Raw genomic sequence first — 21,461 nt, 5'->3', positions numbered from 1 at the left:
GATATTCTCACTCCTGTGCGAGTGTTTACAATTCCCAGCAAATAAACAAAACGACGTAACTACTCACCGACACAAAGCCTGCTAGACCTTAAGGTAAAAGTCTATTCTCGTAGCTGGGAAGCATCTTAGGTCCCCATGCTTCCACAGGGCGTCAGAGAGAGAGACTCGCTGTAAGCGCTGGACCAGTAACAGGGCTAGATTGTGCCTAGACTTCGTTGCGGTGGTAGGCTACCGGCCTACCGCACACCCAAAATATCTGTCCGTGAGCTTGTAGAACCTATACTTATGTGTGTGCGCACTGTGCGGTGCGCGCTACTTTATTCTGGACGAACCACTTTCCACTTGGACGTCGACAACGACTCAGTTTCCCCTGTATGAATATGATAATAATTATTATTATTATATTTATTACTGTATGAATATGAAAGACTATTGGCCCATTTAACATTGATTGGATGGCCACGGTGCCATTCTTTGCCTATAATGCCAAAATGAAAAGGCATAGGATATGCCAAAAGAATGCCTACCTGGGATTGTTTTAAATAGAACAAAAAGGGACAGTATGTGTCTCTGATGTCTTGGTAGCCTACAGTGGACAGTATGTGTCTCTGATGTCTTGGTAGCCTACAGTGGACAGTATGTGTCTCTGATGTCTTGGTAGCCTACAGTGGACAGTATGTGTCTCTGGTGTCTTGGTAGCCTACAGTGGACAGTATGTGTCTCTGGTGTCTTGGTGGCCTACAGTGGACAGTATGTGTCCCTGATGTCTTGGTAGCCTACAGTGGACAGTATGTGTCTCTGATGTCTTGGTAGCCTACAGTGGACAGTATGTGTCTCTGATGTCTTGGTAGCCTACAGTGGACAGTATGTGTCCCTGGTGTCTTGGTAGCCTACAGTGGACAGTATGTGTCTCTGGTGTCTTGGTAGCCTACAGTGGACAGTATGTGTCTCTGGTGTCTTGGTAGCCTACAGTGGACAGTATGTGTCTCTGGTGTCTTGGTAGCCTACAGTGGACAGTATGTGTCTCTGGTGTCTTGGTGGCCTACAGTGGACAGTATGTGTCTCTGGTGTCTTGGTGGCCTACAGTGGACAGTATGTGTCTCTGGTGTCTTGGTAGCCTACAGTGGACAGTATGTGTCTCTGATGTCTTGGTAGCCTACAGTGGACAGTATGTCGTCTTCTCAACTTTTTAAGTTAGAAACCGGCTGTAACACAACACCACCCCTGCTCCGGCTGTTCGTGTGTGTGGGCGTGTGGGCGTGTGTGCGTGCGTGCGTGTGTGTGGGCGTGTGGGCGTGTGTGTGTGTGGGCGTGTGCGCACATTGTGTATATCCCTGTAACACCGAGCGTTACAATAATGCAACATATTTTAATTAATTAATTAATATATTTAATGTAGGGTTTTTTTTGTCACCTAAACGTCATCATTGATGTTCATTGCAATGCCATTGGTCATGATATTTGCATATAAATACCCCCCCCCCCCCACAGAGGCTGAAATTCACACAAATTAAAAATCTCTGGACATCTCTGAAACATGTTATATTTATTATAGTGAAAGATTGTTGACAGCCAGGGGCGACAAGCCCTGACTTCAGAGATAACCCCGTATGTCGCAGCCAGGAAGACTTACAAACCACCGCAGACACCACCTCCCCATCGGAAGCAAGAATGGAACCGAGGACAGAAGCGCAGAGGAGCACGCCGAGGGAGACGGGGGGCGGCCTCCCCCCAGTTCTCAGCACACGAGATGACGCGCGGGGCCGTGGACGGAGCAGTATACCGTCCTCAGAATGGACCGAGATGGGCCTACGATGACGGGGCCAGCCAATCGTTCCCCCCGCTTCACTCCGCACCCATGGTGCCCCCTCCTCCCCCCCAGCAAACTGAGTGGGCCAGCTCACGCGGGCCTCCGCATGCTCACGTTGCAGTTGAGACTCCGGCGAAGACCGGATGGATTTATGTGGGTTAGGGTAAAGAGGTCACCACAGCTGCCTGCGCTGTATATACAGACCTTATACGAGCGAGGTAGTGGAAACTGACAGGAAGTCAGCACTTCTCTCCACCAAAGAGAGAGACGAGTCAGCGATGTTACTGTACATCTATTCTGTGAAAAGCCATATACGGTGATATGTACGAACTGTACTGTGTAGCACGAATTTATGCTTAGAGGTGTGTTGAAATGTAACCATAACGATGACACGTCCGAGCGGGCGGGGAAAGTTGCATGCATCCAAGTATAAATGCTTTTGACAAAGGAAGAGGCTCTCTCTTCCTTTTTTCCTGCGAGCTGACAACTTAACACAGATTTTATGTATTGAGTGCTTTTTCACTTTTTGGGGCTTTTTATGCCCCTGTGCTATTTTCTTGTAATGAACCCTTATGGATATTAAAACGACTGTTACCTCTATTTAAACAGTTTTGTCTGACTCCCATGCATTTTATCTAAGCCTTGTGTATGTCTCCTCTGCCATTTCCTCTGAATTAACCCTGTTTGGTGAGTACTGTGGTGTAAGTAGATATTTACAAATCACGGTTGTAAAACCTCTCAGTCCCCTCTTATAGCGAGGGGAAAGGGTACGGGTGTATGCCGAGAGACGCGAGTAAGACGTCTCCCGAGAACACCACTCATTCGAGAGAGAGGCCTCTCTGTGTTTAAGTAACACATTGAGTGTGTCCATGTAAGCCTGCATTCCAGTAACGAGAGTTCTGTCTTTAAAGTATGATAGCCTATCACGGATCTAGGTTTTGCTCTGATAAGGTGTGGTCTATAAACTAAACGTTTGTTGGTCTGTTTCATATTAATGTAATTCACAAAGATAGGTTGGTCACAAGTAATAATTAATTTTATTGTTGTACACTCAGGCCATGGCATAAAGAGCAGTGGTACTTGTACTCTAAGGTAGTTATACTTAGGTAGGTAAATAAATTAATATCCTCAACCAGCTGTATTGTGGAGTAGCTAACACATTCAGTCCTGGGGTCTGGAAATGCGCACGGCATTGGTATATGTCCGCGGGCACTCTTCAAAGATGTAAATTATTAATTTATTATTATTATTTGAATAATGATTATAAATGTGCATAACATTTCCTCTGATAAGTCCTAGTAGTAAAAAGTAGTTTTCTCTTAAAAAGTATGTATTGTTTTGCAAGTAGAAATCAATCCAGGCTTTACAGGGATATACAGCAAACATTGACTGTTGTCTGGTGTATTGTGACTATGTGATCTTGACAGGTTTAATACAGAACAGAGATGAGTCTCCGTGAGGAGAGAGAGGAGGAGGGAGCTGACAAACATCTCGTCCACAGAGCAGAGATGAGTCAGTGTGAGGAGAGAAAGGAGGAGGGAGCTGACAAACATCTCGTCCACAGAGCAGAGTTGAGTCTCCGTGAGGAGAGAGAGGAGGAGGGAGCTGACAAACATCTCGTCCACAGAGCAGAGTTGAGTCTCCGTGAGGAGAGAGAGGAGGAGGGAGCTGACAAACATCTCGTCCACAGAGCAGAGTTGAGTCTCCGTGAGGAGAGAGAGGAGGAGGGAGCTGACAAACATCTCGTCCACAGAGCAGAGCTGAGTCAGTGTGAGGAGAGAGAGGAGGAGGGAGCTGACAAACATCTCGTCCACAGAGCAGAGTTGAGTCTCCGTGAGGAGAGAGAGGAGGAGGGAGCTGACAAACATCTCGTCCACAGAGCAGAGTCTCCACATACAAAGTATGTTAATCCTCCATTACTAGTATAAACCACAGTGTTACATTATGATGTCCCGCTAAAGTATTTAAATCCTGCTATACATATTATCTTACTTAAACTGTTACATTATTATTTATTTTTCCTAATGAATAAAAAATGATGCTACTTACAATTTGGTGGGTGCTCCTGATATTTCTCCGGTTCTCCTATAGACCGATTCCGTAGCGGGTCTCATGGTCGCAGCCTACGTATTTCCTGTAGGTGGACTCGACGTAGCTGCGGGGTTTAAACCCTCACCAGGCGCACCTCTTCCACTACAGTGAACGGCAGAGTGACTGATGTTACTTTACTCCTTTACCTGCTTTTTTACTAACACTAACATTACAAAGATGCCCAGAACATCGATATGAACCTGTGTATAGTTTATGGCTGCTCCAACAGTAGTGGCAACATAAAAATAAAAAAAACGGAATGTCTAATATCCACCGCGGTGGCTGAGACCAGAGCCATTGAGTAATGGTTGAGACGAAGCAGTGAAAGATACATAAGGCCAGTCTTACCCAATACCAAATCTTTCTGTTTTATTAACACAAGGCTGCTGTACTTTATACCTCATACTTTAAATGCTTAGTATGAGGTATAAAATACAGCAGCCTTGTGTTCATAAAACAGAAAGATTGGGTATTGGGTAAGACTGAAATTATGTATCTTTCAGGACCTTTCACTGCTTTGTCTCAACCATTACTCAATGGCTCTGGTTTCAGCCACCGCGGTGGATATTTTGACATTCCGTATTTATTTATTTTTTATGTTGCCACTACTGTTGGAGCAGCCATAAACTACACAGGTTCATCTCGATGTTCTGGACATCTTTGTAATGTTAGTGTTAGTAAAAAAGCAGGTAAAAGAGTAAAGTTTGAGGCAAACTAACATCAGTCACTCTGCCGTTCACTGTAGTGGAAGAGATGCGCCTGGTGAGGGTTTATCCCCGCAGCTACGTCGAGTCCGCCTACAGGAAATACGTAGGCTGCGACCATGAAACCGCTACGGAATCGGTCTATAGGCCTACATTTTTAAAGTTAGTGATGAAGCTTTAAAAGTAAACTAGAGCAACACGGCAGAGAACAGACTATAGTAATGTTGTCTCAACACAGCAGAGAATAGACTATAGTAATGTTGTCTCAACACAGCAGAGAATAGACTATAGTAATGTTGTCTCAACACAGCAGAGAATAGACTATAGTAATGTTGTCTCAACACCTCTCCAACACAGCAGAGAATAGACTATAGTAATGTTGTCTCAACACAGCAGAGAATAGACTATAGCATGGGTGTCAAACTCAAGGCCCGCGGGCCAAATGTGGCCCGCCATGTCATTTAATGTGGCCCGCCTGCCTCAAGCAAAAAAATAGCCAAAATATAGGCTTATAAGTAAGGCTGCATGATATATCGACCTTATATATGTATATATATGTACCTTCATCAGAGTGGAGAATATAAGTATAAATCAAGTTGAGCAAAGCCACTCTTCTCTGCCCCTCTCTCTAAGGTCGCATTCTCACCAGAGAGCTTTGCTGCGATTAAAACGAATCCTGCTGCGCATTTTCAGAAAGTGCGCTTCGTTTGGCAGGTGTGAAGGCTCTTTCGAATCCTAATGCGCAACAAAGAACCGCATTTTACTCCGAGCAAAAACGGGGGTTTCGCTTCGCTTCCAATCGCGCTTGACTACGATTCGGTGCAGGTGTGAATGCAATCCGCAGCAAATACAGGAAATGAAGCAAACATACGTCAGGCGGGTGAGGAGCTGAACACAGTTGGAGACGGAGAAGGCATATTTTACGCAGCGCAAAGATGTCCCGTTACCGTGGATAGACGTGGTCGAATGAGGAGAGTGGAGACTGAAGCCCTGATCGAAATGAGGACGAGTACATTAATCAATTGCTTAAGAAAACACAAACACTGCAGTGCAGTGTAATAGTATTATAGCCTACAGAATATTCTGTCTGTCTGTGCGTGCCGTAAACATGGAGTGCTGTCACTGCGTGGGGACTAGTGGGGAGTAGGAACTTTCATCTCGATAAACTTGTAAACATTTTGCGCTGCTGTCTGTTATATCAGTGCGCTCAGCGCTGTGCCTCCATGCCCAAAAGAACAGTGCGTGCGTGGCTGCGTGCTTATAGTGAGAGAGCGAGAGAGGGGGGGGCAGTCCCAGACCGTCGGCACGACACATAATGCACGTTATGAGTATAATTATCACCATAGATTTATCATTTCACTGTGTAGGCTAGTTTATGAATGTAACACATTGATAAAGGTCCCCCCTGCTGCGTTTTCAATTGCTGCGGATCATGACAGTGTGAAGGCAAACCGTAGCCAATTAAATATGCAAGAATCCCATTTCTCCTCCCATACGCATTCGAGTCTACCGAAGTATTAGGTGAGAATGCGACCTAACAGACACGGTTAACGATTGCTTGTTAAGTGCCTGCCAGACAGACAATCAGATGAAATGAAGGCAGGTGTAGAGTAGAGTGTAGACTAGTGAACTGAACATGTTCTCTTTATATCAAGTACTTCATACCAGCCCCTTATGAAACTAAATCCAAATGGATTTCATTTTCCATCCTGAATGGCAGTAACTAGCATACAATGAGAACTGAGAAGATCTCCACAAAGGTTTACTCATCAAAACTGATTATATAACTGTAACCATCAAAGCATGCACTCAACATAATGGTTATGTGACCATGGCATGTGCATAATATAAAATCTTATACGTTTTATCTGATATTGATTAATATGGGGGGTGGGTTCAATTAATCGATTATTAATCGGCAGAGCTGTCGACTATTCAATTTGGCTGATGTTCACTTTGTGGCATCCCTACAAGTTACAACAAGTGAGTAAGTGACTATCTCTCTTCCATACTGGTGTGTGGCGTCTCTTGCGTGATATGATGAAGTAGAACGGTGCCGTGCACATTATAGGGACAAAGTCGTGTGTGTGTGTGTGTGTGTGTGTGTGTGTGTGTGTGTGTGTGAATGTGTGAAGACCCATCTTCTCTTTCTGTCATAGTGACATTGTCCTGCATCAGATCATGTCCAAATCAGGTTCTCCAATCTCCAGTAGCCTCTTCAGTTTTTTGAAGATTTTTTGAGTGGTGCAACCACTCCCTTACGGAGGTGTGTGTGGCTGGCTGGGTCTGAGCACTATGTGTGTGGCTTGCTGGCTGGCTGGATCTGAGCACTATGTGTGTGGCTTGCTGGCTGGCTGGGTCTGAGCACTATGTGTTTGGCTGGCTGGCTCTGAGCACTATGTATGTGGCTTGCTGGCTGGCTGGGTCTGAGCACTGTGTGTGGCTGGCTGGCTGGCTGGCTGGGTCTGAGCACTATGTGTGTGGCTTGCTGGCTGGCTGGGTCTGAGCACTATGTGTGTGGCTTGCTGGCTGGCTGGCTGGGTCTGAGCATAGATAGATAGATAGATAGATAGATATTATAGCAGTGACTGACTGAAGGGCCTCCCACACCGTCTGCGAACGCCGCGCGTCAAAACAGCCGCCTCCATCATTTTCAATGAACCTATCGCACACCGGCGGCGTCCGACGTGCGCTGACGCGCCGCGTCGGACGGAGCCGTTGTGTGTTGGGCTTGAGACATCGAGCGTGCGTCCGCAACTGGTTGTGGCCCCCATCAAGTGACCTTTTGACCAATGCGGCCCTCGCCCCAAATTAGTTTGACACCCCTGGACTATAGTAATGTTGTCTCAACACCTCTCCAACACCACACCAAGCTTCAGAAGGACTTGGACAATGGCTTTCTATACAGGGTACTGGGCTGAGATCCTCTCAGAGAGGAAGATTCTCAGACCATTCCCTCTGACTAGACAATGTGTCTCACCCCACTAACCATCAAATTAGCACGGTGGCCAAACTTACATAGCCTAGTTATTATGAATATATATATATAGTGAAGATATGAGACACACACACACACACACACACACACACACACACACACACACACACACACACACACACACACACAGGATAATTGGCAGTATAATCTGCATACACTATGCACTACACTTTATGAATGTGTGTAGATCAATCATTCAAAACCCACAACATACGGTAGAGGCTCTTTCTAGGGAAAACAAACAAAGAGGAAAGATATCACAATCCCTTACGATAAAAAATATATATACATTAAACTCAAAAGCTTCATCCCTTTCCACTGAGAAACACGTTAGCAACATTATCAACAAACTTTCAATTTCCTTACATCATAATAAAATAAATGATGCATGAGATGTTGACACAACAACACAAAGAAGCAGGACTTACAAAGAAACACAGCCACGTTTTAAGCACGACTATTCACAGCTTCTTGTTTACAATCTGGAACCATCAACATGTATTCTATTCACAGCTTCTTGTTTACAATCTGCAACCATCAACATGTATTCTTAATCATCTTGACATAAACTCATGAAAGAATATATACTGCATCAACAATGTGCTTATGTGTGTATCTGAAAATCTACAATGAAAGTAAAGCATTTTTACATCAAGATCTCTTTAAAGAAACCCCACAAACACAGTGTAACCCTTGACCCCCAGAAAATGGCACTCTTAAAGTAACAGATTTACATAGAACTGCAGGCATATTTGCCACTGGGCCACCATGTAGGTACATATAATAAATATTGTGTTCATGTCCACAGCGTTGTGACTGAGCAGAACCCTGGACTGAAAACACCCAGTCAAACCACACCTGGACTGAAGACACCCAGTCAAACCACACCTGGACTGAAGACACCCAGTCAAACCACACCTGGACTGAAGACACCCAGTCAAACCACACCTGGACTGAAGACACCCAGTCAAACCACACCTGGACAAGGTAAAATATGCTAATACATTGGATGTTCTAACTATTGTCTGTATCAACAATTATATTCAAGTGCAAATAATGAAGCTAAACAACTTTAAACTCTGGGAAAAAAATCAACTGGTAGCCTATTGTGTTGTAAAATTGTGCCGTAAAGGTGTATAGTTATAATAAAACATACATTTTCTTCTCATTTCAGATGATTTGAATGATTATAAGGTCAGTTTGAAGGTCAGTTTGGACAGTCTTGATGGAGTGAAAAACCACATGACGGAAGAGTCTGGAGACTCCGTCACCAGCACCTACTCAGAGCTCTACATCACAGCAGGACAGAGTGAAGGGGTTAATAGCCAACATGAGGTGATACAGCTTGAGAGAACTTCCAACATGAAGACCTTCCATGACGATGCAATCGACTGCTGTAAAGTCTTTAAGATCATCCTCCCTGGCAGAGAGGAACCCAGCCAAACAGTTCTGACCAATGGCATCGCTGGCATCGGAAAAACATTCTCTGCACGCAAGTTTGCTCTGGACTGGGCAAGAGGTTTGGAGAATCAAGATATAGATCTCCTGGTTCCCTTTTCATTCCGGGAGCTGAACTTGGTCAGAGATAAGCAGTACAGTCTTCTCAACCTGATCCATGATTTCCACCCAACGTTAAAGAAGGTCACAGCAGAGCAGCTCGCTGCCTGGAAAGTTTGCTTCATCCTCGATGGCCTCGATGAAAGCAGGTCTCCGTTGGACTTCGACACAAATGAAATCATCTCTGATGTCACGGTGACATCATCGGTGGATGCTCTGTTGACGAACCTCATCAAGAGGAATCTGCTCCCCTCGGCCCTCCTCTGGATAACCACCAGACCCGCAGCAGCCAATCGGATCCCTCCTGCATGTGTTGACATGGTGACAGAAGTGCGAGGGTTCACAGACCCCCAGAAGGAGAAGTACTTCAGGAAGAGATTCAGTGAAGAGAAGCTGGCCGACAGAGTCCTCTCACACTTGAAGACATGGAGGAGCCTCCACATCATGTGTTACATCCCACTCTTCTGTTGGATCATTGCTACCGTTCTGCTGGACATGTTGAGGACACACACCACGATAGGACAGCTGCCCAAGACCCTGACTGAGATGTGCTGCCACTTCCTGTTGGTTCAGACAAACACGAAGAAGCAGAAGTATGACGGGACTCATGGTGTGAACAAGAAAGACAAAGAAAAGGGGACTCAACAGCAGCTCACTAAGACTGATAGGGATGTTCTTCTGAAGCTGGGCAAGCTGGCGTTTCAACACCTGAAGAAAAGTAGCATCGTGTTCGACCAAGAAGACCTGGAAGAGTGTGGTCTTGATGTGAAAGACGCCGCGCTGTACTCAGGAGTGTGCACACAGATCTTCAAAACAGAGAGTGTGCTGTTCCAGAAAACGGTCTACAGCTTTGTTCATCTGGTCATCCAGGAGTTTCTGGCTGCAGTCTACCTGTTCCACTGTTTCACACAGAAGAACATGGAGGTCCTGAAACCATTCGTTTACAACGACGACGACAGCGACGATGATGATGATTACGAGGATGACATCTCCCTCTCAGACTTCCTGGAAGCTGCCGTGAAAAAATCCCTGGAGAGTAAAAATGGCCACCTGGACCTCTTAGTCCGCTTCCTTCATGGCCTCTCACTGCAGTCCAACCAGAGTCTGTTAGGAGACCTGCTGGGTCACACAGAGAACAGTCCAGAGGAGATCCAGAAAGCCATCCAGAACCTGAAGGAGATGTTACGTGATGAAGATGTCTCTCCTGACAGATGTATCAACATCTTCCACTGTCTGATGGAGATGAATGACCACTCATTACATCGGGAGATCCAACAGTTCCTGAAGTCAGAGAACAGAACAGAGAAACTGTCTGAGACCCAGTGTTCAGCTCTGGCCGTCATGCTGCAGATGTCAGAGGAGGTTCTGGAGGAGTTGGACCTGGACAAATACAACGCATCAAAGGAGGGGCGAAGGAGACTGGTCCCAGCTGTGAGGAACTGCAGAAAGGCTCGGTTAGTAGTTAACACATTGACTTGACTGCCAATCACGTCATGTTACGTCGCATCGAATCCATCGCTTGACTGCCAAGCGCGCAGTATTGTGTCCTATGGTCTTTACAGTGGATTAGTATAGATGGCGCTCTTCATCAACGTACTGTATGAATGTTGCTAGGCAACAGATAAAACCAGAAATGAACCAGAAGTGAAAGTCTGCCTCCCGTCCACCTCAATTTAAACAGAAATGTGCTTTGGATAAAAGTGATACATAAATGCACCATTTACAATGACGCAGCATTTTATACAGCCGATTCCATGTTTTCCCGATCTCAACCCTGTCTGCATGCACAGGACTGCTTCAATGTCAACCCTGTCTGCATGCACAGGACTGCTTCAATGTCAACCCTGTCTGCATGCACAGGACTGCTTCAATGTTAACCCTGTCTGCATGCACAGGACTGCTTCAATGTCAACCCTGTCTGCATGCACAGGACTGCTTCAATGTCAACCCTGTCTGCATGCACAGGACTGCTTCAAAGTCAACCCTGTCTGCATGCACAGGACTGCTTCAATGTCAACCCTGTCTGCATGCACAGGACTGCTTCAAAGTCAACCCTGTCTGCATGCACAGGACTGCTTCAATGTCAACCCTGTCTGCATGCACAGGACTGCTTCAATGTCTTCACAATAAAAGCATGCAGCTTTCACAAGTTGGCCCATAATTAAGACAAGGAAAAGGATTAAGAATTCTGTGGCATTCCACAGCAATCTTTTCCAAAATGTAAAACAAATATATAATATGGAATTAATTTGGTTAATGGTAATGGAGAAATTGTAAAAGTTGTAACTTTATTAATCCCAAAGTTATTCCCAATAGGAATAAAGTCTGTGGTTCTATGGCTATGGGCTGCGGCAATCATTTAGAAAAACAAAAGGAAAATAACTAAAATTGTTCATTTTTTGGAACCATGAACTTTAGTTCAAAATATTGAATGATGAATTGAACTAGTTCATGGGGGGGGGGGGGGGGGGGGTCGCGAGACATGGCCAAAGCATCCCTGGGGGTCCCCGGCCAAAAAGGTTGAGAACCCCTGGTCTATTCCACAATACTGTTTATGTCTGGATAACTAGATAGGAGATGTTTTAGTTAACTTCCATGACAGTTAACTAGGTATCATTTGTTTTAACAATCTCTTATTTAATCTGCATTTACAGACTTGTTGGCTGTGAGCTCAGTAAGACAGGTGCTGAAGCTGTGTCTTCAGCTCTCAGCTCTAATCCTTCCCATTTGAGAGAATTGGACCTCAGTAAAAACGACCTGTGGGACTCAGGACTAGTGGAGCCGCTCTGTGCTTCACTGAAGAGCCCACACTGTGGACTGGAAGTTCTAAAGTAAGATACATTTACCACTTTTATTATGATCACTTCTGTTTTATTATGTACTGTATTATGTGAATATAATATGAATGTTGTGGTGAGAATGTATTAACCCATTTTGGGCGGGAACCCTTTTTGGTGTTAGCATTATGTTATGCTTTAGCTATTGAAAAATAGCAGATCTACAAGCTCGTAGCGCGCCACCGAGTGTCGCGCTACGAGCTTGTAGGTCTGCTATTTTTGAAAAATCGAAGAACGACTTACATAGAAACATAGCTTTTTCAGAAAGCTGTCGGGATGTAGAAGACATTTTTAGAATCTGATCTCAGGTCAAAATAAGCTTGATGGTGAGACATGGTAGGTGAATAGGGGAAAAAAGTTAACTAATAGCTATCACAATGAAACTTCTCCAGTTGATTAATTATATTAAGACTAAGATTTTTTGTATTACAAGTTTTCTGAAATGATACGTTTAAATATGCAAAGTAGGCATTATATGTGCTAATTTGCATACATTCCGGGACGATAAATCTGAAGATCGGATAAAGCCAGGTTCAAAAGTATGGTTTAATTTTGTTGACATATTAGAGACAAAGACAATTAGGGGATTTTCGATATCTCTAATTATCACTCCACAAATCAAAAAATAGTGTCAACAGGCATAAAAAAACAATTTTTTGCCATGTTTTACGAATAAAATGTGATGTAAATCAGGCTGTGAATGAGAAATCAACGAACCCTTCTGTAAGTTCCTGCAGAATATAGTTATGAATAAGACTGTAAAGTTGTGTGCATGTGACTGTGTAGGTGTATGTGAGTGCAACTGAAGTGGAGATTCTTTGTCCCAGGTTTGAGGAAAACTCATTTTGAGAAAAACGGCCTTTAAAGATTTGTATTGTAAAATTCCAAAACGTTTTATTTGAAGCCACTATTATGAGACAAAATATCTCATCCAAACCTTGGCATCAACGTATTATGCCATATATCATTAGAAAGGTCTGGACCTCGAGCTGACTGTGGTTGGATCCAAATATGGTCACTTCCTTTGTACCAACAACCAATCATAGAAAATAGATGAAAAACATGATTTCACTTGCCATGTCTCGCCTTAAATGCTTGTTCCAACCCGTCACTTATGTTCTTAGTTGGCCGCTAAAAAAAATAACATCTGAGAGGTTATGATCTTCTTTTTCATAATATTGGGGGAAATCAAACTAACATTCAGTCTTCATAGTCTTTGATATCTAAATTGTTATCTTCCTGTTATTCTGTGCTGTCATGGTGTTGTCTATTCCACACTCTAAATACTAGATGACTAGATTTGTTCCAGTTAACTTCCATGACAGTGAACTATAGGTATCATTCATTTTGTATTGATAATCTCTTATTTAATCTGCATTTACAGACTTGCTGGCTGTAAACTCAGTAAGACAGTTGTTGAAGCTGTGTCTTCAGCTCTCAGCTCTAATCCTTCCCATTTGAGAGAACTGGACCTCAGTGAAAACGACCTGCAGGACTCAGGACTAGTGGAGCTGCTCTGTGCTTCACTGAAGAGCCCACACTGTGGACTGGAAGTTCTAAAGTAAGATACATTTACCACTTTTATTATGATCACTTCTGTTTTATTATGTACTGTATTATAATAATAATAATAATAAAACTTTATTTGTATAGCACCTTTCATGACATGAAATGCAGCTCAAAGTGCTTTACAGAGAAATGGAGGATAAAAGAAAAGCAAGGCAACAACATTAAAAACAAGCAGTAATGCAATACAGTGAGGACATGAATAACAAAAATAAAAAAATAAAAGATCAATTAAAAGCAATGTTGTAGAAGTGGGTCTTGAGCTGAGCCTTAAAAATGTCTACAGAGGCTGCCTGACGAAGCTTGTTCCATGCCGACGGCCCGTAGAAGCAAAAAGCTGCTTCCCCGTGTTTTTTAGTTGCCATTTTTTTTGGCAAAGCGAGCAGGCCGGCAGTGGAAGACCTTAGGGGGCGGTTTGGGACATATTTAGGCAGGCAGTCATGTAGGTAGGAAGGTGCGAGACCATTGAGAGCTTTATAGACAAGTAAAAGAATTTTAAAATCAATCCTAAAAACAACCGGAAGCCAGTGCAGTGATGCCAAAACTGGAGTAATATGTTCTCTCATCTTAGTTCTAGTTAAAACTCTGGCTGCTGCATTTTGGACAAGTTGTAGTCTGTCAGTTGTTTTCTTAGGCAGTCCTGAAAAAAGTGCATTGCAGTAGTCAAGCCGAGAAAAAACAAAGGCGTGGATTAGCGTTTTTGCATCGTCCAAGGACAAATAGGCTCTGATTCGTGCAATATTTCTAAGGTGAAAAAAGGCAATCTTGGTAACATGATTAATGTGTGAATTGAAATTCAATTCAATTCAATTCAATTCAACATGTGAATATAATATGAATGCTGAATGTATTCATAACCTTGATGGTGAGACATGGTAGGTGAATAGGGGAAAAAAGTGAACTAATAGCTATCACAATGAAACTTCTCCAGTTGATTAATTATATTAAGACTAAAACATTTTGTATTACAAGTTTTCTGAAATGATATGTTTAAATATGCAAATTAGACATTATATGTGCTAATTTGCATACATTCCGGGACGATAAATCTGAAGATAAGATAAAGCCAGGTTCAAAAGTATGGTTTCATTTTGTTGACATATTAGAGACAAAGACAATTATCACTGTTTTATTATGTACTGTATTATGTTAATATAATATGAATGCTGTGGTGAGAATGTATTAATAAGCTTGATATCATGGTAACCCAAGCCTATGTGTCTGAGTAGACGTTAAAATTACCCCAAGCATGTTTCAAAGTGTAAAATCTCTTTACGGCGAAGGTATCGGCTACTTCATCATATAACAGCGTTTCTCACAACGCGTTGAGGAGTTTGTAGATCTGCTATTTTTGTCTTGCGACCCGCTGTAGCTACGCCACAGTTATCAAGTTTCTTAACCCATTCTGACCTGAGATCAGATTCTAAAAATGTCTTCTACATCCTGACAGTTTTCATTCTGACCTGAGATCAGATTCTAAAAATGTCTTCTACATCCTGACAGTTTTCATTCTGACCTGAGATCAGATTCTAAAAATGTCTTCTATGTCAGTCGCTCTTCGATTAAAAAAAAAATAGCAGATCTATAAGCTCATAGCGCGCCACTCGGTGGCGCGCTATGAGCTTATAGATCTGTTATTTTTCAATAGCTAAAGCACGACACGATGCTAACACCAAAATGGGTTCCCGCCCAAAATGGGTTAATAATATGTCCACGACAAATCCGATATTTTTAAAACGTATTATTAAAAAACGGCGAATTAAACATTTATTAATTAATTCATTAATTAATTTATGTATGTTTTAATCTGGTGTTTCAGACTGGCTCACTGCTTCCTGTCAGAGAGATGCTGTGAAGCTCTGGCCTCAGCTGTAAGCTCTAATCCCTCCCTAAGAGAGTTGGACCTGAGCCTCAACGTGGTGAATGATTCAGTTCTGGAGAACTGCAAGTGAGTAGACTTGGGCTGTGTCCATGTTGGACAGTGAGTAGACTTGGGCTGTGTCCATGTTGGACAGTGAGTAGACTTGGGCTGTGTCCATGTTGGACAGTGAGTAGACTTGGGCTGTGTCCATGTTGGACAGTGAGTAGACTTGGGCTGTGTCCATGTTGGACAGTGCAGTGTTTCCCTTAACAGTGTATCTCTGACACAAAGGGCCCTATCTTGCGTCAGGGGCACTTTCTCCGTAATTTGGGGATTTAGCATTGTGTAAGAGGCGTTCCCCCATTAAATTAGCTATCTTATAAATGGCTAAATCCTTAAAACACCTCCGCTACCTGTTACATTATGCATAGGTGTGGTTTGGGCGTTACGCAACCTAAACCAATCAGTGTGCCAGGTACCATAATCCATTATACCTGGAGTGAACCTTATGGAAGAGCAACGCGTGCTGCCTTGGAATACATTTAAATTAGATACAGAGGGTTGTTGTGTGTGTTCACATTACGGGTGGTTTGAAGAGACGATTTCCGTTGTCCTAAACTTGTGTGCATAAGATAGCAAATATAGGGAAAGCGCATCAACACGCGTACAGACACGCCTCCAGCCGCACACATGTATAGTGGGTTGTGTGGCCGCAAGATAACGTTTACGCATAGTGGAAGCTCCTAAATGAGTAATTCACGTAAAGTGTTTAATGCTTGCGGGTAAGGCATGGGATACGATACAGCCCAAAGTCACAAATCATGAGAAGAACAACAACACAATGCAGTGCCTCAAAGGTATAAAAGGACAGTGGAGTGCTATAGGGGTTAAGGTGGAGTCTGAGGAGGTGATGAGATCCAAACTGGGCAGCAGTGAGTATGTCTGGATGAGCTGCAGGGCCAAGATAATGACAGGAGAAACACTGTAGTGTCAGCTAGTGGAGACGTTGTGTTAGACAGTTAGACATTGATGCATTGTTGTTCTACTTCCTACAGAGTGAAACACTGTAGTGTCAGCTAGTGGAGACGTTGTGTTAGACAGTCAGACATTGATGCATTGTTGTTCTACTTCCTACAGAGTGAAACACTGTAGTGTCAGCTAGTGGAGACGTTGTGTTAGACAGTCAGACATTGATGCATTGTTGTTCTACTTCATAGTTCATACAGAGTGAAACACTGTAGTGTCAGCTAGTGGAGACGTGTTAGACAGTTAGACATTGATGCATTGTTGTTCTACTTCCTACAGAGTGAAACATGGAGGAGAAGATTGGCTTACTAATCCTCAACTGAGTCAACTCATTACAAAACGTGAGTATCTGTGTCTACATTAACATTTTATACACTGTATACTTGGTTGATGTTGTCCTGAAAACTCTTGTGCTCTCTACTCTCTGCTCTTGGCCTGGTCCTTAACACATCAAGATGAGGTCATGTGGTCTGACAGAAACAATGGGCCTCATTCACTAACCTGGTCGTAAACAACATGTATTTCGTCTATATTGGCATAAGTTCAGTTCTGACGTGCGATGCATGAAAGGTGGTGCAGAGCCGTGATGTGTGCAGATCACAGGTGGATCTCGTTTTGGTTTGACCATGTCGGTCATTGGCATGGTTCCACGCTCTATTTAACACCATACAAGACAACCGGAAATATAAATCACACCTGTGTGAACTGAGCGGTGCAACTATACATTTACTGTTATAGTTACTGTACTGCACTGTGCTCTGTACTGTATTGTAGTGTACTGTGCTCTGTACTGTATTGTAGTGTACTGTGCTCTGTATTGTAGTGTACTGTGCTCTGTACTGTATTGTAGTGTACTGTGCTCTGTACTGTATTGTACTGCACTGTGCTCTGTACTGTATTGTAGTGTACTGTGCTCTGTACTGTACTTTGATTATTTTGGGGAAGGGAAGAGAGAGACAGACAGGTACACAGAGAGACAGACAGGTACACACAGACAGACAGGTACACAGAGAGACAGACAGGTACACACAGACAGACAGGTACACAGAGAGATTATTATCTCCAGATTATTGTGGGGGGTCCCCAGATGGCCAAATTGGCCAAAAATGTCAAATAGTGTAAGAAAGTGGAAAATATTTTGGAAATAGCAGATCTACAAGCTCACAATGCCTCAAACTAAATGGAATGCCTACAATTCCAAGTGCTTGTCAATGTTGATTATTTTGGGGGGGTCCTCCGTTCAAATATGATTATTTTGGGGGTCTCCAGTTCGAATATGATTTTTTTGGGGGGTCTCCAGTTCAAATATGATTATTTTGGGGGTCTCCAGTTCAAATATGATTATTTTGGGGGTCTCCAGTTCAAATATGATTATTTTGGGGGTCCTCAGTTCAAATATGATTATTTTGGGGGTCCTCAGTTCAAATATGATTATTTTGGGGGTCTCAAGTTCAAATAAAATCACACTGCAGAATGTCTCTGCCCAGGGGTGCAGAGACATTCTGCCCCCTGGTGGAGACTTTAAGACATTCTGCCCCCTGGTGGTTGGACAGTGACGATCTTCTTTATTACATTTGAATTGTATTGAGTCTTAATTTAGTCGACTAAGACTAGACTAAGACTAAATAATGTACAAATGACTGAAATAGGACTAAATCTGTATTAACACTGCAGTGAGTTTGTAGATCTGTGTGTGTGTGTGTGTGTGTGTGTGTGTGTGTGTGTGTGTGTGTGTGTGTGTGTGTGTGTGCGTGTGCGTGCATGTCGGTGTCAGTCAGTGAATGATGTATTTAATGTTTACTGTGTTGTTTTCTCATCAGATTTCCAGCGTCTCACACTGGACTCAAACACAGCACACTGTAACCTCTCTCTGTCTGAGGACAACAGGAAGGTCACACTGGGGTCACAGAGGTCAGGGGGTCGGCGTCCTCCTGATCACCCAGACAGGTTTGATGTCTGTAAACAAGTTCTGAGTTCACAGAGTGTGACTGGACGCTGTTCCTGGGAGGTAGAGTGCAGTGGACGGGTTCAGATAGCAGTGGCTGACGGAACAATCAGCAGGAAAGGAGATGGTCATGACTGTTGGTTTGGATTGAATGATAAGTCCTGGAGTCTGTTCTGTGATGGTGTTGATGGTTCCAGTTACCTTGTCTACCACAACGGACAGAGGACTGTCCTCCCTGTCAGAGCCTCTAAAGGCTCCAACAGAGTATCCGTGTATGTGGACCGTCCCGCTGGGACTCTGTCCTTCTACACAGGGTGCTCTGACTCACTGAGACACCTGTACACCTTCCAGACCAGGTCCACTGGACCTCTCTATGCTGGGTTTGGGATCTGGTTCTCCTCCTCCTCCTCCTCCTCAGCGTGTCTGTGTGAGCAGTAAGTATAATGGACACACACACATTTAATTCCAGACCACGTCCACACACACACACGTAACACACACGTAACACACACACACACACACACACACACACACACACACACACACGTAACACACACACACACACACACACACACACACACACACACACACACACACACACGTAACACACACACACGTAACACACACACACACACACACACACACACACACACACACACACACACACACACACACACACACACGTAACACACACACACACACACACACACACACGTAACACACACACACACACACACACACACACACACACGTAACACACACGTAGCAGGTAACACACACACACACACACACACACACACACGTAATTCCAGACCAGGTCCACTGGACCTCTCTATGCTGGGTTCTGGTTCTGGTCCTCCCTCTGCTCCTCCTCAGCGTGTCTGTGTGAGCAGTAAGTATAATGGACACGCATTTAATTGGAGTCCTATTTTAGTCATTTGTACATTATTTAGTCTTAGTCTAGTCTTAGTCGACTAAATTAAGACTCAATACAATTAAAATGTAATAAAGAAGATCGTCACTGTCGGGTGAAGTGTTAGAGTCCAACCACCAGGGGGCAGAATGTCTTAAAGTCTCCACAGTGTGATTTAATTTCAACTGAGGACCCCCAAAATAATCATATTTGAACTGAGGACCCCCAAAATAATCATATTTGAACTGGGGACCTGCCACAATAATCATATTTGAACTGGGGACCTGCCATAATAATCATATTTGAACTGGGAACCTGCCATAATAATCATATTTGAACTGGGGACCCCCAAAATAATCATATTTGAACTGAGGACCCCCAAAATAATCATATTTGATCTGAGGACCCCCAAAATAATCATATTTGAACTGGGGACCTGCCATAATAATCATATTTGAATTGAGGACCCCCAAAATAATCATATTTATAAAATAATCATAGCTGTGTAGCGCATGCACGAGCGTTCGGTGACGTCTGACAGCAGCTCGTCCAAAACCGACCACTTTTTAACATCTTTTAGCCTTACTTTTTACTTCATGTTAGTTTACTGCTATCATACGCACTTACTTTAACCCATTTTGGGCGGGAACCCATTTTGGTGTTAGCATCATGTCGTGCTTTAGCTATTGAAAAATAGCAGACCTACAAGTTCATAGCACGCCACCGAGTGGCGCGCTACGAGCTTGTAGGTCTGCTATTTTTGAAAGAGTGAAGAGCAACTGAAGACATTTTTAGAATCTGATCTCGGGTCAGAATGGCTTAATAACAACGCTATCGGATGTACAGAGCACGAGCTGGAACAACATATTATTTTCAGATGGGGGTCGGCGGCCAATTACATATAATTGTTGGGGTCCTTGACATGAAATATTGAGCACCACTGATACAGAAACATATAGGTATTTCAGAAAACTGTCAGAATTTAGAAGACATTTTATACATTTCGACGTCAGGCCTAAATGGGTTAATTTTTTTAACAAGTTACAAGAGAATGGAGCTTTCCGGGCCATTTGAATCATTATAATTCATCCTCCAATGTTAATCTACAGATTAATGAGAACCTTTGTGAACCTGTACATATTTATTAATTAATTGAATTGAGGAAACCCAAAATAATCATACTTGAATTGAGGAACCCCGAAATAATCATATTTTAACTGGGGACCCCCAAAATAATCATTTTTGAACTGGGGACCCCCAAAATAGTCATATTTGAATATGACCCCCGCCCCCACACACACACGCACACACACACACACACACACACACACACACACACACAGCATTGTCACTCAAAGTTAACATTGGAATCTATAATTTTATTGTGTGTGTGTGTGTGTGTGTGTGTGTGTGTGTGTGTGTGTGTGTGTGTGTGCGCGCGTCTCTAGACTCCTTCATTCCAACATGGACACAGTGAGTACAGAACCCTCTAGACTCCATCATTCCAACATGGAAACAGTGAGGACAGAACCCTCTAGACTCCATCATTCCAACATGGACATAGTGAGTACAGAACCCTCTAGACTCCATCATTCCAACATGGACACAGTGAGTACAGAACCCTCTAGACTCCTTCATTCCAACATGGACACAGTGAGGACAGAACCCTCTAGACTCCATCATTCCAACATGGACATAGTGAAGACAGAACCCTCTAGACTCCATCATTCCAACATGGACACAGTGAGGACAGAACCCTCTAGATTCCATCATTCCAACATGGACATAGTGAGGACAGAACCCTCTAGACTCCATCATTCCAACATGGACATAGTGAGTACAGAACCCTCTAGATTCCATCATTCCAACATGGACATAGTGAGGACAGAACCCTCTAGACTCCATCATTCCAACATGGACATAGTGAGTACAGAACCCTCTAGACTCCATCATTCCAACATGGACATAGTGAGGACAGAGCCCTCTAGACTCCATCATTCCAACATGGACATAGTGAGGACAGAACCCTCTAGACTCCATCATTCCAACATGGACATAATGAGGACAGAACCATCTCCTCTGCACAATAATCACAGTGACTGAACATCAGGAAAGACACTGATCGTTTCCTGTCTGCTTTGTTGTGTCTTTCA

At 43.4% G+C, this 21,461-nt stretch overlaps 1 protein-coding gene across 1 annotated transcript; it reads left to right on the top strand.

Moving 5' to 3' along the window:
- Nucleotides 1-3,609: 3,609 nt before the first annotated feature.
- Nucleotides 3,610-18,833, top strand: LOC308314580 (protein NLRC3-like; the record flags this gene model as incomplete). The annotated part of the gene is made up of 8 exons (XM_080762210.1): nucleotides 3,610-3,710; nucleotides 8,412-8,590; nucleotides 8,778-10,614; nucleotides 11,815-11,991; nucleotides 13,382-13,558; nucleotides 15,383-15,511; nucleotides 16,730-16,791; nucleotides 18,271-18,833. Exons 3-8 carry the CDS (start codon nucleotides 8,846-8,848, stop codon nucleotides 18,831-18,833), a joined length of 2,877 nt encoding a protein of 958 aa, XP_080618336.1. The 5' UTR covers nucleotides 3,610-3,710; nucleotides 8,412-8,590; nucleotides 8,778-8,845.
- Between the last annotated feature and the right edge of the window lie 2,628 nt (nucleotides 18,834-21,461).

Source organism: Protomyctophum bolini (assembly GCF_963924005.1).
Source record: "Protomyctophum bolini genome assembly, chromosome: 4".
Classification (NCBI taxonomy): domain Eukaryota; kingdom Metazoa; phylum Chordata; class Actinopteri; order Myctophiformes; family Myctophidae; genus Protomyctophum; species Protomyctophum bolini.
The sequence above is the reverse complement of the archived record's forward strand: the minus strand, read 5'-3'. Positions and strand labels throughout refer to the sequence as shown.